The sequence below is a fragment of the Strongylocentrotus purpuratus genome, unplaced genomic scaffold, assembly GCF_000002235.5.
Source record: "Strongylocentrotus purpuratus isolate Spur 01 unplaced genomic scaffold, Spur_5.0 spur5_scaffold_6, whole genome shotgun sequence".
Taxonomy (NCBI): Eukaryota; Metazoa; Echinodermata; class Echinoidea; order Camarodonta; family Strongylocentrotidae; genus Strongylocentrotus; species Strongylocentrotus purpuratus.
In genome coordinates this window covers 44,787,038-44,806,601 of record NW_022145612.1, presented here as the reverse complement: position 1 = coordinate 44,806,601, position 19,564 = coordinate 44,787,038, and the positions used below count along the sequence as shown (strand labels likewise).

The 19,564-nt window shown below is 37.0% G+C and overlaps 1 protein-coding gene across 1 annotated transcript; it reads right to left on the bottom strand.

The window, feature by feature from the left end:
* Positions 1-11,857, bottom strand: LOC115919282 (protein dispatched homolog 1-like). The gene is made up of 5 exons (XM_030972681.1): positions 11,651-11,857; positions 11,193-11,361; positions 10,224-10,347; positions 9,548-9,752; positions 1-4,041 (listed from the first exon to the last, which is right to left on the bottom strand). Exons 2-5 carry the CDS (start codon positions 11,321-11,323, stop codon positions 1,397-1,399), a joined length of 3,105 nt encoding a protein of 1,034 aa, XP_030828541.1. The 5' UTR covers positions 11,324-11,361; positions 11,651-11,857; the 3' UTR covers positions 1-1,396.
* Between the last annotated feature and the right edge of the window lie 7,707 nt (positions 11,858-19,564).

Here is a 19,564-nt window from a genome sequence, read left to right as displayed (position 1 = left end):
TCAATGTCACAACCATAAAAACTTTATTTGATGAAACTGTAATACAAATTTCAATGTAATTTCATTAAAAAAAATCCAAAAATACATTTTAATAATTTATGTTTTAGATAAGGAAAAATAATGACGTAGTATCAATGTCACAACCATAAAAACTTTATTTGATGAAACTGTAATACAATTTCAATGTAATTTGATTATCATAAATATAAAATCCTTAATTATAAATATACATCTGTATTTTAGTTTATCAAATAAACTGTATATATAATACTGTGTATATAAAAATCACTTAAATTACAAAGCCATAGACATAAAAGAAGATATTATATATCGTGCAAAAGATTTCTTTTTTGCCAATGGGAAAACTGAGATATTGCAAAATTATGATAAAAAACATTAAATATTCTCGATCTTTTCACAGAATTATGTATTTTTTCCCGAATATCAGTGTACCTAACCTAAGTTCATGATTGGAATATTATGACAAACCAACCCAAGCTCTTCCGAAGATAATCGAGAAAAACGAACTCATCGTGGAAGAAAATATCAAAGATTCTTATTCGTTGATGATTATATGTCTTCGTGCGTTTAGTTAACTTCATTTTCCCAGGAATTTTAGGGGGAAAATTATATGCACAATCAAAAGCCTCCAAATTCAGTCTATAGTATTTGATATAAACACTACGTTTATCATGAAAGTATTTGGAAGAGCGAACTGATAAACAATGTAAATACATTCAGTGATAGATTCAGCAGTAATTAACGAGGAACAGGTTTATTCTGACTGGAAGTAAAGCGATAAGTAAAGAGTAAAATAAAGACGAGTAAAGAAATAACTTTTGTGCTTACGTTTACTTTTGGTTAACATTAAACTACTGGCTGCAAACATTTGATCTAAAAAAAAATAGGTGTATATCACTGGGCTAAGACAAGCAAATAAACAAACAAACAAATAAACACACAAATACAAGCAGAAAATTTAAGAAACGGAATCGTGTGTGAAGTCATATAGCAAGGGATTCCATTCGTTGTGTCATAGAACGATTGCATTAATAAAATCCCTTTTTTCTGAATTTCAAGGTTACATACTCTGCATAATCATTATTTTATAAACACCTAGTTGAGGAGAAGTCAAGTGTATAAACCGTGACCAAATGAGCACATATCATTAGCCATCTATTTTTTAAAAATTCATAACTTCCATGATTTGTTCTTTTTTGCGATTCCTCTAAGACTGTAAATAACTTGTTTCTATGATTTGCCTTCTAGATATATTTACGAAAAATAATGATAAAGAAAACTATCGGTTCTAAGAGGCCTAGGCCACACACACATACACGCACACACTTCGTCGGTTTATTGACTAATTTTGACTGGCTTCCATTACGCAGCAGTTTCAGTTAGAATTTTCATTAGGCAAAGAGGTAACTGACATAACATCCGTGTGGCTACCCATCGAAACACCCTTCTGGACTGGCTTAACCGAGTATTCATCAACGTGTCCCTCCCCCTCAGGTGTGACACGAGGGTTACGTCGACAACAGGACCGCGATATTTGGGCAAACGTACCCTCTGGTCCTATCGTCCTACATAGCGATACAAATAGGAATATTCCATAGACCCAACTGATTGCCATGACAAGTGTAAGAAAAGTCCCAAGCTGAACATAGCTAAGAACTGTGGCAGGTAACATACAGGCGCCTGCTATGAAGGTACTGATGGCCGCCAGCGTAATGGCAGCACCGAGTGATCGAAGGGCATACATTGATCGTGACTCACGATCAAATGCAGTAGACTGACGATAAGCAACGCCTAAATGGATCGTAAAATCAACTGAAAGACCAACAGCAAGGGACAGAACAACAGATTCAAATATATTAAGTTCCCATCCCATAAGAACGACAGAAGCAATGACAACAAAAACAGCACAAGCAATAGAATAGATGGCATATAACGTCACCAAGATGTTCCTTATTGCTAAAAGAAGAACGCAAGCAGCAACCGCTAGTGATATACCGACCGAGAGAGGTGCACCAGTTGCGAGGCCTCTTTGAAGGTCAAAGAAAGACATCTGATAATCACCGACACTTATAAACCAGCCTGTTTGCATGCCTGTCGGAGCTGAGCTTATTCTTTCTTCTACCCAGTCATTAACATCTTCCCAGAATTGATTCATAGCATTGAAATCCTGCGATTCTTTGATGTTTGTTTGTAAGTAAATATACATTGCAACCATGTCCTGATCAGAATTATAACGTAATCCAGGAGCATTCGATTCACAACCATAGAGTTGACATTGTATCTCACTGAAAGTAATTGCACATTGGCTGAATACATCACTAGGATATGGAAATGAAGATTGGTTACAGCATTGACCCAGATCCCCGCCTGTCGAAGGATTTATACATGTATTATCCTCCATAAAACTCCGAAATGCATCAATAAAACAAAATTCGTCTCCTGAACCCGCGCTGGTGTCATGGAAACTTGAATTCTTAAAATCTATGCACAGATCATACAACCACTGTTGTGCTTCAGGAGACGTCACGTCAAACGTTTCATCCAACACCGTAGTTCCTTCTCCATCAGCACTCCAAAGATTCCCATTGTCAAGAGGTTTTACTCCCCAAACAATGATTGCCGGCATCAGCCTCGCTGAATCTTTTTCAAAACTAAACCTTCCTTTATAGATTTGATCGTATTGCTCAAAAATGTTACTTGTTCTGAATACTTGGAATTCTGATTGAGAAGGTAGACGTAATCTTGGAGCCACAAAAACAACACAGAAACCTCCGATGCCGAAAGCGCTCAAGACAATAATCCAAAAGAAACGTAATTTAGTTATTATAATCGGTAAGTAATCTTCAAAGAACTCCCTGCCAATGTTAGCAATTCGATCATAAAACCGTCCTACTGCATACCAACAACCACAGCACCTACACGATGACGGCTCGTCTTCCTCCCATAGAAAGTACTTTTCGTGAATCATAACTGCTGCAGGTATCCATGTCAACGTCAGGACAAAATTGACCAAGATAGCACTTCCAGCAAATACTGAGAAGCACCGCAGTGCTGTGATTGTACTGACAACTCCCGCAAAAAGAGCAGATGATGTTGTTAGACTGGTCACAAACATGGTGATCGAGGCATGTTTCACTGTTTCAATGAGGATAGGAAGAAGGTTATCCCTACCTCCACCTATCTCTTTCTTTGTGGCCTTCCAGATATCTACATAGACAAAACAGTCATCAGCGCCGATTCCAATGATAAGAATAGCAGTTATGACATTGATGAAGGGAAAAAACGGAATTCTATATATGACGTGATAAAGAAAGAAAGCGACAACCATAGACAGGATAATGCTTACCATCGTCATAGCAGTTACGAAAATTGAACCGACATAAACCCAGATTATAAATATCACACTGACACAACCAATGGCAATAAAAACCGAGTCGGAGAACACGAATTGGTCAAACACATCAAACTTTATACCAGAACCAATTGCTATGATCTCAAGAACATTACTTTTCAATGATGATGTCCCCATGTGCATTTCATAGAAGTTAAATGTGTCGTCATGGTACGACCAAAGAGGAGAAAGGACAAGCGCTACTTCCAAGTCATAATTGTCGTTTTCTACATTTTCAGCGAAATAACTAGGTGTTAGATAATGAAGTATTGTATGAATGCTGCCTAGCTCTGTGCAATTGGCAGGCACATTTTGGCAAGTGGCGCCGCCCTCAAGACATCCTGTAGTATAATACTGAATGCATTCGTGTAACAATGTCCTTGTGGTTTCCAAATCTCCTTCGTTGATATCATCGCAAGAATCCTTGCCAGCGATCAGGGCTACCATGTATCCCATTGACCAGGTTGGACAGCAGTCCCCCGTCGAATTATACAAGCCGCACGATTGGTTGAAGATGTTCTGACTACGAAAGTTGACAGTGTCGTGTTGACAAACAGCTTTCATGACGTCAGCGGTAAACATTTCTAAAGAGCCAGAGGCTCGATACAACATCCGAAGACGACTGGAAACTGGAAAGGGGAATAACAGGACAAGAATGACTTTTTATCATGGACTGAATCTTACTAGCTTTATAGTAAAGTGATCAACAATTAACCACATAAATATTTTATCAAGAATGTATAAAAGTAATTTTTTGCATTTTCTACATCAATGACATTGAATTATTTCAATGGGTATTAGCTTACAATTCTCTAAGTTTATACCATTTGGCCCTTCTCGACTTATGGAAGACACAATCATATTGAAATCGTTGTGCTGCTTGTTATTATCATAAAAATCCCAATCGCAATAATATCGATGGTGAGGATGAAAATGGTACAACCTTAAAGATAATTACAGCGTTGACCGGTAGTGTATTTCGGTATGGGGCATGATCGGAGGTGCCCCCGTAAATAACCAGAAACAACATGTAAGAGAAAAATCACTGCTCCATATTTCACTACTCCGTCAAAGTGCTGTACGAATAAGAGAGCATGCAAACTATTCCTGCCCTTTGAACTTAAATGTATTTTTCGGCCAGGTAGTGAATAAACCACACCCTGGTGATTGATTATGTTGATGCCCCCAAACCAAGGATAGGACTAACGCTACGACACTGATGATAACAACACTAACCAGGCAGGGATCATTGAGGGCACTGTGGTATATTGGTGAAGGCTCTTGACTCTCACACTACAGGTCCCGGATTCAAATCTTTTTCGGTGCTTACATCCTCGGGCAAGGTGTTTGGCGCACATTTGTGCCTCGCTATTCTAGTACAGCGGATTAGCTCCCCATATAACGAGAATTGTGCACTTTTTGATAAAAGCATGAAACTTCTAGCATAGTTAGTTTAGACCATAAGATTCATTTTCAGATGTGGAGGGAAGTCAGATTTGACCTCTGATGACCCTGAGAGGTCAAATTCAAAATGGCCGCCAGTCCGCATGGTCTAATGTACAAACACGCTTAACTTTTGAACCAAATAGTCCAGAAAAACATTTAAGGTGTCGTTTCCAACTAAATTGAGGATGCCAATGCATTTGGTAATACTTTTGAGATCGCCAGATTTCGGGTTTTGGCATTTAGGTCAAGGTTAAGGTCAAAATTGACTAAAAATAGCAAGTTTTCAATGTTTACAACGAAACAAATCCCATTTATTTGTCATTTGTTCGCTCCTATGTTCTCAAATTTCTTTAAGAGTGGTTCCCCTGCAGACCATGAGATTCATTTTCAGATGTAGAGCGAAATCAGATTTGACCTCTGATGACCCTGAGAGGTCAAATCAAAAATGGCTGCCAGTCCGCCGCATAGTCTAATAATTGTCCAAACACGCTTAACTCTTGAACTAAATAGTCCAGAAAAACGTGTAAGGTGTCATTTCCAACTAAGTTGGGGATGCCAATTCATTTGGTAATACTTTTGGGTACGCCAGAACTCTGGGCTTTGCATGAAGTCAAGGTCAAGGTCAAAATTGACTAAAAAAATAGCAAGTTTTGAATGTTTACAAAAAGTTTTCCCATTTATTTGTCCCCCTATGTTCTCACATTTCTTTAGGAGTGGTTCCCCTGCATAGTCTCCATCGTAATCCCTGTCAGTTAGTTTATTTCACTAATTATAGCACCAAACCAGTAGTTGTCTTGTAACTGACCATATGCATATAGCATGGTCAGTGGGCAGCTAGGCAGTATACGGTACAAACCTCAATTCAAGTCAGGGAAACTGCTCCTTTCCGTTACTGCTCAATAATACTGGTAAGATGTTCTTTAAGTTACGTTGTGTTTTATTTGGTTTAAGTAATTTAAATAATCGCTACAGAGTTTGAGGAACATGCCATAAAGCAAACTAACGTTTCTGCTAACACTATACAAACATCACCTTGACCAGCAACCTGGAGTGCAGGTAGCATTCTTGAGGGATGGGAACTTCTGACAGTACTGAAAGAGATGGGGAATCCATCTCTAGAACAAAGTCAAGACATACTAGTCATTGGCACAAGCGACATATCATGGACATCCAATTGGCTGAAACGGGGAGAAGGATTGAGACCCTAGGTGAGCAGTACACAAAGTTTGTGACAGAAAGGCTAGAGCAGTGTACGACACCTAGCTGTCACACAAACACTTCATACGAACAAGTTGCCATTTTTCAGTCGGCAGCCGGCGAAGGTTATTATGTTAAAACAGAAGGCACAGCTTGCAGCACTTAAGAGTGACTGTGGTCTCTTTTTGAGGATATGGATTTGAGATATGGACAATTTCTTCTCTCATGAAAACCAGGTAGTCCCGCCAGCTTTGTTAACTGGAGGTAAATGCGGTTTGGAGTTAAAGCAGATCTACTTCGCTGCCTGGAATCAAATCTGCTCGAAAACAATAGTGCACCTGTGGCCCAAGCAATAATTATTGATGGTGAAGCTGTGGTTCAAATGCTCAACCCTGGAACATCAAGAACATTTCAAGAGTATGGAGAAAAAGTGTTTGCCCCATACATCTTTGCTCAACTCGAGAAAAGCATCCGCATCGACCTTGGCTATGGTGTATACTTACCTGCTAGCCTGAAAGCCTCAATAGGGCAGGAAAAGGGAAAGGGCACCAGGAAAAGGGTGGCTCCTTCTATTTTGCTGCCAGAAAGCTGGAAGGACTTCCTTCGATTCAATGAGAACAAAACCGAATTGTTTGATTTCATGTCATGCGAAGCCGTTTACCTTCCTCTACCACAGGGCAAGGAACTGTATAATATGCAACAGATTGAAGTGGAGTAGTCTGCTCTGCTGCTGAGTCACACTTGGCAGGCCTTGTCCAATGGGTGTAAAAGGGTATCCATACGTATTGTTGGTACTGATGCGGTTGAACTGGCCGTGGTTTCATTTAGCAAGACAGCTCCTGATGCTGGGGATCGCTTTTGGTGTCAGATCAAGCTTTCGGTACAAGGCTTTTCATAAAATCATGATAGTTGCCACCATGAGTCTGACACAATGTATGACTCTTCCAATCTTTCATGTTCACCGGGTGTCACACTGTTTCTACATTCACAGGAAAAATTTAGAAGTCTTTCCCAGAGGTGAATGATTCCTTCAATGAACTCCTGTGCATGCCTAGGGAGGTCAGTGAAGGATCAATGTTACTGCCAGAGCGATTTGTGGTGCTAATACGACCGAACCAGTGAGAGCATGATAGTAAATGATGCCAGGAAACAGCTCTTCGCACAGAAGTCTAGAAACCTGGAGAACTTTCCTCCATCCCAGGCAGCACTCAAGCAGCACCTCAAGCGCACTTGCTACCAGGCCAACTGTTGAAACCAGATATTGGCCAAGAATCCAGAGATGCAGAGCCATCTGACTTGGGCTGGACAAACGAAACAACTGGGTGGCAGCCTCTTTGGACCACTCTCCCGGAAGCATAAAAATTGTGGCATGAATAATCCACTGTCGCTGCAAGAAAGGATGCACTGAACTGTGATCTTGTTCTGGAGACTGTTAGATTTTGATCGTTACCATCATTAGGATATGCATAAGTTGTGGACAGTGCTAAATTCATGTAATTGTCTATAGCTGTGGTTATGAACAGGTTTTAGGTCGTATTTGGAATAGCTTTTTTTGTCTTCTGGGCCCAATTTCATAAAGCTGCTAACCGGTAAGCAAATTTTCGTGCTATAACTGTAGCAGACAAATTTGGTTAGCAAGAAAACAAGGCGTCCACCTTGTACGTTCACAATGGATTGCATTGTTACTTTCATAAAATTCATTTTCGTCCAGTAAGCAGCGTAAGGTTAATGCATTTTCGTGTGCTTACGGTTAGCAGTGCTTTGAAGTAGAAATTAATACGTAAGCACAGAACCAGCCGATAAGCAGCTCTATGAAATTTGGCCCTGGATAGTCAAAGTGGTGGTACACGGGTCTTTTTATTAATTTTTAAAATAATGAAACCTTAAGTGTCAAAATAGAGGCAAAGTTTATTTTTAAAAAGAAAACAGCACTTTTTTGGCCTAATATGACCTTTAACTTGACCTTATTGCAAATCCCTGAGTTCTGGCGATCTCAATGTATTACGTAATGAATTGGCATCCCCAAGTTAGTTGGAAATGACACCTCAAACGTTTTTCTACACTTTTTGGTTCAAAAGTTACCACGTTTGTACATTAGACCATGCGGACTGGCGGCTATTTTGGATTTGACCTCTTAGAGTCATCAGAGGTCACATCAAACTGTTAAATAAACCAACTGAAAAGGATTAAGGTGGAGAACTCTGCAGGGGAACCATTCCTTAATAAATTTGAGAACATAGCTAGGGAGAACAAATGACAAATAATGGGGATTTAACCTTCTGTAACCATTCAAAACTTGCTTTTTTTAGTCAATTTTGACCTCGACCTTGACATAAATGCCACACCCTGAGTTCTGGCGATCTCAAATGTACTACCAGATGAACTGGCATCCCCAAGTTAGTTGGAAATGACACCTTAAACGTTTCTCTGGACTATTTGGTTCAAAACTTAAGCATGGTTGTACATTAGACCATGCGGCCTGGCGGCCATTTTGGATTTGACCTCTCAGGGTCATCAGAGGTCAAATCAAACTGAAATAGACTACCTGAAAAGGATTAAGGTGGAGGACTATGCAGGGGAACCATTCCTAAAGAAATTTGAGAACGAATGACAAATAAATGAGATTTAACCATTTGTAACCATTCAAAACTTGCTATTTTTAGTCAATTTTGACCTTGACCTTGACCTAAATGCAAAACCCTGAGTTCAGGCGATCTCAAAAGTATTACCAAATGAATTGGCATCCCCAAGTTAGTTGGAAATGACACCTTAAACGTTTCTCTGGACTATTTAGTTCAAAACTTAAGCATGTTTGTACATTAGACCATGCGGCCTGGCGGCCATTTTAGATTTGACCTCTCAGGGTCATCAGAGGTCAAATCAAACTGAAATAGACTACCTGAAAAGGATTAAGGTGGAGGACTATGCAGGGGAACCATTCCTAAAGAAATTTGAGAACAAATGACAAATAAATGAGATTTAATCATTTGTAACCATTCAAAACTTGCTATTTTTAGTCAATTTTGACCTTGACCTTGACCTAAATGCAAAACCCTGAGTTCAGGCGATCTCAAAAGTATTACCAAATGAATTGGCATCCCCAAGTTAGTTGGAAATGACACCTTAAACGTTTCTCTGGACTATTTGGTTCAAAACTTAAGCATGTTTGTACATTAGACCATGCGGCCTGGCGGCCATTTTGGATTTGACCTCTCAGGGTCATCAGAGGTCAAATCTGACTTCCCTCCACATCTGAAAATAAATCTTATGGTGAAAGCAAACTATGCTAGAAGTTTCATGCTTTTATCAAAAAGTGCACAATTTTCTTGCTAAGCCGCTGCACTATTCAGGTGTATTAAATATATACCTAGCGATGCCGGGGTAATGATAATTGCATGGCTTGCAGGAAGAGCGTGTGGTTGCCATGGGTAACTAAAACGGAATAAGTATTGTAAATAGAATTCTTGTGATTCATAATTATCTCATACTTACGATAAGCACCGCATGTTTCAACATGTAGTATTGTATCGTTGCCAACATCTCTTTCCTCTCGAGATCTCGAGGTCTCTGAAAGACTGCGTCGACTGATATTCGAACTGGCCGCTGATGGGTTAGGAGAAAACAACTGCGTTTCCTCTGTCATTCGTTGATAGGCCCAAAGTCGTCCGCTAATAACAGTCCCTCGAGCTTGGAACCCCTTTAAAATATGAATATAAAATAGAGTACCACATGAAAATTACTCGACAGTTAATAAGTAGAACTAGAAGAAACATAAGTATAAGAGTATAAGCGCGATAAGTAAACGATTTATTGTTCATATAGGAAATTCGTCTTTTACTTGTTAAATGGGAAGTCCACCCTGATACTAATATCTTGTATTTAAAAGAAGTTGTTTGTGAAATTCGGATAGACATAATTATGGCAGATGTCGAATCGATGACATCACGTTTTAAAGATGTCTTGTATCATGAAACATGTCCTACCATGCATGTTAATGTCAACAATACTTAACCGTCATCGTATTCATATCATACAATCTTTTTTAATTGTATGTATCTTTGGTTGACCTGTTTCATGTTTATATTTGTTCAGATATAAATGTATATTTTATGTTAAGATAAAAAGAAACAGATTGATAACATTTTAACTATTAAGAATGATAGCGTACCTCTGTTGGATCAGAAAATGAAGGTACCGGGCTGAAAAACACCGCTAGGACTCCTGTTGCAACGACGCAGAGGAGAACAAGAAGGAGGACAATCGAGGGAAATCGAACAAGGAACCGAGCATAGCTGTGTAAGATGCCAAAGAAAAGACAGCAAGTGAATTTAATCATATCTGAATTGATGACAACAGAGTGATTACTACAGTTTTATCCTTAATAACTGGCTTATCTCTCACTTCCTATCGTAATACCCAAATTGTCTCCGGGGTTTCAGTAGACCGGAATGAGCTGACAATCAACCATCCCTAGTAATTATACAGCTGATGCAGTGGTTGTAAATTGCTATGTATATCCCCGATACGTTTGATAAATATTTGTTTTTTCCACATTAAAGTGACTCGGTAACATTGTTGACGGTTGATGAAAAAACTGCGTAATTTGTGTATGAAATATTACTTTTTATATTCCTTCAACTGTACTAACCCTCTAACATGTAACAGATCCTGAACAAAAATTATCAAACGACAAAGATAATTATGCAACACACTTTAACAGTAATTTATCCCCAACCATTTTCCCATGAAAATGAGACATACGATAGGCTTTTAAAAACCTGTCAACACTTAAATGCTTGGAATGGTATATAAAGCCTATTCAGTGCTTTGTGACGATTTACATTCACCTAAAATGTAATTACATTGTAATGATATAGTTTGGAGAATTAAGGAAACGATCAGATCAGGTTTTTTTCCAATTTGTTATCATTATTATTGGTCTGTTTTCATTTAAACGTTTAGATTATCTTTAATTGTACATCTAGCAATGAAGTCTTTACCTAAGCACCATTTTCTCTCATCTAAACAATGTTACTAAGTCCCTCTTACTGCCTAGCTCATTGCAGTCACTAACAAGGAAGTAAAGGAGGAGAGGAAGGAGTAAGGGAAGAATTTCGAGGAAATTAAAATTGTTTACCTATGCAAAAAGCCAGTTGTTTTCTCCTTGTTTTGTTCATCTTTCTCATTCCTTCCTTCATTTTTCTTAGTTTTTGGGTCATGTTGGTTATCACCATCATCATGGGCGTCGACCTCGGGACCAACCTCCATGACCGGGATAGGATCCCCCACTGCCGAGGTGGAGTATACTTTGTGAGAAGAAAAAAATTACAATGAACCATTTAAATGAACTGTTGTTAAAAAAAATTGGCAGGTTACTGATATCAGTATGCCATTATCGCATAAACCTAATACACACGCACACTCGCACGCCACGAACGCACACACACACACACACACACACATATATTATATATTCAAAACGATAAACTTTGCAACGTCAAAGCTATATAAATTAGAAATAAGGCGTATGTTCTCAACATCTCCATTTTCCACAATACAGATCTTAAAAGGAACATTAATGAATGAAAAACTAACCTTTCAAGAAAGCGGCAAATTAAAATCTCATTACTCCTTGGACGATGTGTGAAGTCAAAATCACGTCATGGTGTATTACATGTACCATTCTCGTAAATTTTAAGCAGACAAATGTGTCGGGGTAGGTTGGTATTATGCAGGAAGTGTTAGTAGCTTGGCGAGGGTGAAAGCAGTAATGGTGACCGATTTGTAGTTGTGTAACCATGTACCTGGGATTTAACTATTCATCTGTACAAATGCATTATATAATGTAAAGACGTTTTATCGATCGGAGCGCTATTTACGTCATTGCTGTGTAAATGCACGCGCCGGTACACGCCAATCCTAAGTGCATGCTAAATTCAGAGTGAACGCAACAGACAATGAATATTAAATAGTAGGATTGATTGATTTCATTCACCAAGCCTCCAATCTACTCCAATATAAAAGAATAACAGATAAAAAATGAGGCAGCTGGAACAGGATAACCCAGTTCTGGTGGGGTCCCCGACATACATGTGCAAAACTAGTAAGTTAAAATCGTATTATTTACAGACAGATAATAAATATTTTGAATTAAAGAATCAAAAGGGATGAGGGTAAAAACAAAAACATAGAATAAAAATCTACTCTGACATATATTTAAATTTGAGTAAGAGAGGAGATGTACAGAACTTAGGAAACGTTACAATTACATTAAATTAAATTCTTTATGTTCGCTTTTACGAGCCTTCCCTATTCTCTCCTTAACTATTTTATTTATTTATTTATTCATTCACGCATAGGAAAGCAGGATATTTCAATAAAAATTACATTTGATCTTCTATGAAGCCCTGTGATACATAATAAATATTTATATCTTACAAAAAAATAAAAAATACAAGTAACATTTTTATGATTGGAAGGGGAAAAAAGCAGCAACAACTACAACAATACTACACAATTAATGAGAGAAACTACACGTATAAACAAGAAGGAAAATATTTGTTTTAATTATATAAAAAAAAACTCTCTTTAAACGGAGAGGTAAAGATGAAAAACAGACGGATTCTTAATCACTTTGTAAACTCTTTCATTTTCTTTTTTCATCTTTAACAACCGACTCTCGTCATATCTATATGCAGGACGTACTTGAGTTCTTTCTTAAAGATATAAGCTTGCGTTCTGGTAATGATACTAAATAAATTCTCATATAATCCAACATAACACACTGAATGTTCAAGAATAAAAAATAAATGTGCCTAACGATTTTGGTAGAAAATGCATAAGAGCGGAGTAACGAGCATAAAAAGATAAGTAAATCAAGGTAAGTATAGGCCCGTTACCATGTTCTTAACACAGGTCGATATGTGCAAATGAGAGTTGTTTGAGACTATTATCTTTCTCTAAGCTCATCTAGGCAGTATTTGTATATCAAATCTTATCTCCATTGTCTACAGCGTAATGTCACACACACTTTCAAACACGCACACACACACACACACACGCACACACACACACACCTACCTACACACCACACACCCACACGCACACGCACACCCATACACACCCACACACCCACACACACATATTTCATAATATTTACGAATCTTCCAAAACACTGTAAAACCATTGGTGTAATTTTTTTTGGTAATCTTAATATAGGACAAACAGAACACATTTCTGCTACAAACAATGTGATTTATTGTGTGATAGATGCAAAAACTTTGTGGCAAAATAAAATGAACATTCGATGCTGATTCACAAACAAATAACAACTTCAATATCAGAAATGAGTTAAATAGATCAATGTTTCATTTTTTTCGAAACTTTTTATTCTTATATACTTGATCAAAAATATATCAAAGGACACGAATAAATCACTGGTAAATACAAGGCATTAAGAGAAATACAACCTACGTTTACATAACGACACATTATATTAAAAATATGTAATAATAATAATAATAATAATAATAATAATAATAATTGGATTTATATAGCGCCTTTTACAAAAGATACAAGGCACTGCATGCTCTCTTAGACTATCAACAATTTAGAGGAGTTGTACAGGTTAGTTTTCAGTTGTTTTTGAAGAAATCTAGTGAAGTACTGTTTCTTAAGAATGTAATTCAATGTATCAAATAGGAATGAACTAGTTCAAGTTAAAGTTTATTTTCAAGTTCAAGATTATTTTCTTTCACATTTCACAAAAAAAAAGAATTTACATAATTGACAAAATTTGAACATAATGGCCCGAATTCACAAAGGAGGTTTGTCGACAAACCTTAGTTTCCGTGCATCATATGACGCGTTTCGACGCGTTTTTACAAAACAGGTTTGTAAAAAACGCGTCAAAACGCGTCATATTACGTACATAAACCTCAGTTTGACGACAAACCTCCTTTGTGAATTCGGGCCAATATGAAATATACTATAAAAAGCATCACATTATATAATCAATTCTTTGTAAAGACGTCTAAATTAATTGTATTTTGATTAAATAGTAGGTTATAGCGGGGGAAATATGAGGAACCTATTACAAAGCTCAGCTTGTAGATTATAGGTTTCCCCTTTCCCTAAATAAAACTAACATTTGATTAAGGTGGTTGCAATGGTTAAGGACGTAACAATAATAATAGGTGGGCAAGAAGGCCTAATAACATAAGATGATATACAAAGTAAAACGAGCAAAACTAGCAAAAACAGCAAACAAATTAATTTGTTACAATGTATATAAAAGATATTGTCTGTCTTATTAGACTGAGGCCTATCAAACATCGCATGAAGTGTTAAAATTCGTATATGAACTCATATGGAATAATACTTTCAAAAGTCTGTACTTTTGAGATAATTGCTTTTGTGGTCTTTCATGGCAGGACCTAGATACTGTATAGACTCCATTATTGTCTCATACATGTACCAACCTTACAAAGAGCAATCGCAGTTAGAATTTTACAGATAATATTGCATATTTTTCTCTTAATTGTGATTTTTCTTCACAGAGCCGTAGCAATCACAGTTGTTCATGACTAGCTGCTAATGAGCGAATTCCGTAATTCATCTTCTTATATTTCACACGACAAATAAATTACATCTCAGGCGATTATCATAATCAAGATCAAAATAAATCGAAACAGGACCAATGCGCAAGTTATCTTAATTACGAGTCTTTGTCGTGATTGATGATGTCATTACTGTTCGTCTCAAAAGGTTTAGAATTAGAAAAATGAATCCACAAATGAAAGTTTCAAACTGTATTAATAAGGAATGCTCGTGGAGTCTGGACAGCTTTCAATTAAATTTAATTCAATTCAATTCGATAAAGGTTTATTCGAACATGTTTCGCAGTACAAAGACTGAATTGCATGTTTTTACAAAGATTAAAATACATTATACATAACAAGTGCGATAGTGAATAAAACATATTGAATTAAATATTAAATGACATATAATACTAGGTAATGAATGTCAGATAACATGTGGAAAGATGTCGTAAAAAGTATCATTAAGGCATATACAATTTAAAGATGATTACATTTCCGCTTTTAATGAAAAATATTGCACGATACAAAAGTAAGAGGTAAAGTAGAAAAAAGAAGAAAACGTGAGAGAGAGAATAATGGAGAAATACAAATACGGATGGAGAAAAGGTATTATATGGTAAACATATAGACATAGGCAAAAAAATCAGCCACTTGATAGAGCTTAACACCATACAAATTTGAAACAGGTCAAAGCCTTACAAAAATGATAAATGATTATTACAAGCTTTGATTCGCATGATGATTATTGAGTATGCGTGTGAGATTAGAAATGAGCACTATTTTAGAATCTCTTAGTTCTGCAAGTAAATTATTGATATTTTTTGACATTTCATAAATTGAATTTGGTAGCTTTCTTGGGAGTTAACCACGATTGACACAACATACTTTTCTCAAATGAAACAGCACAATATTAAATCAGTTTTTCTATACGAGTCAAAAGAAATAGCAATCTCGTCTTTCTTATGTATTGACATATGAACTGTAGTTTGATCCAGGAATTATTCTGCATTCTCTTATTGTATACTTTCTATATGATTAATCTGTCTGATAGTCAAACTTGCAGAAAAAAAGAAATACACAGTACTTCAAAGTACATTAGTCTTACATATCCAATATATACATGAACCATTAACAGATCGCAAACAGGTATGTTGTAAGTTTTAAATCTACGTATATTGCATGAATAATTTTCTATTACTCTTCTTTATAATTCCAGTTACATTAGTATTCAACTTAAGGTCACTTTGAATCGTGACACCAAGAATCCTAACCGTATTTACCAAGGATAAAGTATATAACAAAGGTGGTTGTATAGGTTGATAAGAAATTGAAAATGACATCGAGGAACATTTCAATACATCTAATTTCATATTATTTGATGCATGGTGCGAGCAGTTCAAGTTGGCCTGGCAATTGGAATGTTTGTGTACTTGTTCTACACTGTCGCTCATATATTTGGAACATTTTTCTTTTACCCCAATTTATGGAATTATTTTAAAAATAATTTTAAAATAGTAGATCTAGATAATAGTATACATTCTCAGATTTTATTGAATAATAATTTGCCAATGTCCCAATAAACAAAATCACGTGAAAATCACGTCAATATCAAGGTATCGACTTGAGGAGAGTTAGTTCTTCAAACACCTGACATTTACGTAAATGTGTTAATACGTTTATTGCACTAGTACCCCATTCACAGTGGTTTTGAAATTTGTAGCGGCGTTGTAGCGGAGCGGCGACACCGCCATAACACCGCTACAAATGCATTCACATTAGAAAAGTTATCCCGCTGCAGCAGCGGGATAAATATCATGTACCCATTCACGCTGCAGCGGGTGATTTTTATTACCTCAGTAACAAACACGTGTATGCATGGCTCATGACCCGCGAGTGACCCCGATATGACCGGAAATACTTCAGCGCGGGGTTTTCGATTGCAAAAGGTAAACATGTCAAGTTGCTTTTTGTATCTTTGATCATATTACTTTTTAAAAAACTAGCATTTTTATTGCTTCCAGTCAGAATATTTTAATTTTTTGAAGTGTGAAATATTTTTATTTGGATAATTATAATATCTACATAATAATAAATCAATTTGAATCCACTGGTTACTTTATTTCTATTTCACTTTATGTTCCCCATTGCTGGAGAAAAGAGGTCAGTGATAGGTAAGTAAACAAATCACACGTGTTTGTCGCGGTGTTATAGCGGAGAGCCTTCACACTGAGTAAACACCGCGACAGCAGCGGGACTGTCCCGCTGCTGTAGCTAGGCGAACCTAGCGATAGTTTGTCGCGGCGTTATCGCGAGGCGGTGTTATCCCGCGATAGTTTATAACGGGTCCGAGCCTTCACACTGAAGACAACACCGCGACAGCAGCGGGACAGTCCCGCTGCTGTCGCGGTGTTTGAGGCCACTGTGAATGGGGTATAGGTCACTTAAAACACACGTACACTAAATCACGCAATTATCACTGCAATATCACCATTATAACAACGTGATTATCCCTACCTTGGAGACCATGGTTTGTAAACCTAATACTCCCGTGTTTGTTTGGTTATGAAATTACATCTTCATAAACGAAATTATCGCGTCACAGAAACACGTGAAGCGTTAGTGATAGTTTTAGTCAAAATATCTGCGTGAAATTCACGTAAATATTACGAGTCTGACTTGAGATGAATCATGTTCTTCATTCACGTGAAATTTATGTCGAAGAGGAAATATGTTACTATAACCCGCGTTCAACCCAATAATTACGCGAATGTTACACAATAAATGAACCAAAATAATGACGTTCTCATCCCGTTTCTGAACATCGTGTCTTGCATCTTCCATAATTACGTCCAGGCGCGCCGGAAGCAGTTTGGGATTAGAGGGGGTGGGGGGGGGGGTGGGGGAGGGTGAAAACATCCCAGGAGAGAAAGCTAGTTGCAACTGGTCCAGTTGATGAACCAGTTGATGCCAACTGGTAACCCTGGGAATTGAAATGGGCTAAATGATCCAGTTGATCCAGGCCAGTTAGAATTCAACTGGTCTAGCTGAGCCATTAGAACCATTTGGTAAAACTTCCAACCAGTTGAACGGCAACAACACTTCAATGTTGGTACGTCTGTATTTCCAATGTAAAGGCATTGGTAATAAGTAGATTTACATAATTCAATTACTCGAATTTTTTTCATATATTTGTATTTTATTGAAATTATTTTAGTTCATAGTTAATGTTTCCCTTATTCATGTTTAACTAAATGTAATTTATACTAAGTAGCGAAATGTCCTAATAACTGGTAATTTATATTTGTAGTATTTTCGAAAGGAATTGCATATAACTAAATCATCAGTAATTAAGAAATATGCTGTAAATTCAGATAAATTGTTTAAAAAAACATAGATCTGCACGCACCCCATATTCAATATGCAAATTAATTGGTATCAGCTGGTTCAACTGGAAATATGCCAACAGTCAGTCATCAACTGGTGCAACTGAAAATATGCACACAGACCAGTAATCAACTGGTGCAATGAAAATATGCCAACAGTCAGTTATCAGCTGGTGAACATAGAAATATGCCAACAGTCACGGGATTATCACCACGGAACTTAAATAGTAACTGTAAAACCATCAAGACACCCAAGAATAACTCATTTTCACACCTGGAAAACACGGAATACCCAGCATATATTAATAATCCGTTTGAGTCACGAGATCATCACCGCGGAACTGCTGACAACATTGACTACCTTTTAAATAGGTATTTTAAGACACCTAATAATGACTAATTTTTCACACCTAAAAGTCACGGATTCACAGCTTAGATTAGTAATCAGTTTTAACTACGTAATCATCACCAAGAAAGTTATGGTAACTTTGAAACCATTTAAAGAGGTGTTGTAAGACACCTAATAATTACTAATTTTTCACACCTAAAAGTCACGTATGCCCAGCTTAGATTAGTAATCAGTTTTAACTACGTAATCATCACCAAGAAAGTTATGGTAACTTTGAAACCATTTAAAGAGGTGTTTTAAGACACCTAATAATTACTAATTTTTCACACCTAAAAGTCACGTATGCCCAGCTTAGATTAGTATTCTGTTTGAGTCACGAGATCATCACCGCGGAACTTATGGCAACTTTGACTACCATTTAAAAAGGTGTTTTAAGACACCTAATAATTACTATTTTTCACACCTAAATATGACGTATTCACAGCTTAGATTAGTAATTAGCTTGAGCCACGTGATCATAACCAAGAAATACTTTGAAACCATTTAAAGAGGTGTGTAAGACACCTCAGAATTACTAATTTAATATAACCAGAGATTCACGGACAGAACTATAAGACGATTAGCCGGTGCAAGTAACGTGATTATTACCATCAACCTTGGGTAACCTGTGAAACCAATCGATAAAGGTGCTTACAATACCAAATAATTACGTATTTATCACCACCATCAGTTAACGGACAAAAAACTCGTTGCTTGGACAAGTGGTTATTTGGTCATAAACACTTGATTTACAGAGGTAAGTGGAATCACGTTACGCCAGTCGCGTGAAAGATTGGTGGTTTTTAGGTTAGATGCAACGTGAACAGGAGTACTTTTTTGTTTGAATGAAGGCACGTGTCGATAACGTTTAAATCTAGTTCAAAAGGCACCATACTTTAAAATCACTTAAAATACACTCCCAAAAGAGGTTACTTTTTAGTGTTCTGTTTATTAGGGTGTGTTTTGCGTGACTGCTAAAGCATTTGTATGCTACTTATCAACTAGGGGACTTACTCTCTAAAAAAATCGAGTGATCACGGACGTCACTCCTCTGGAGGGTGAAAATGTAGTGAAAATAGAGTGAACATTCACTCTTTTCTTCTTAGAGAGCACTCTAAAATCAATCGATTTTCACTTC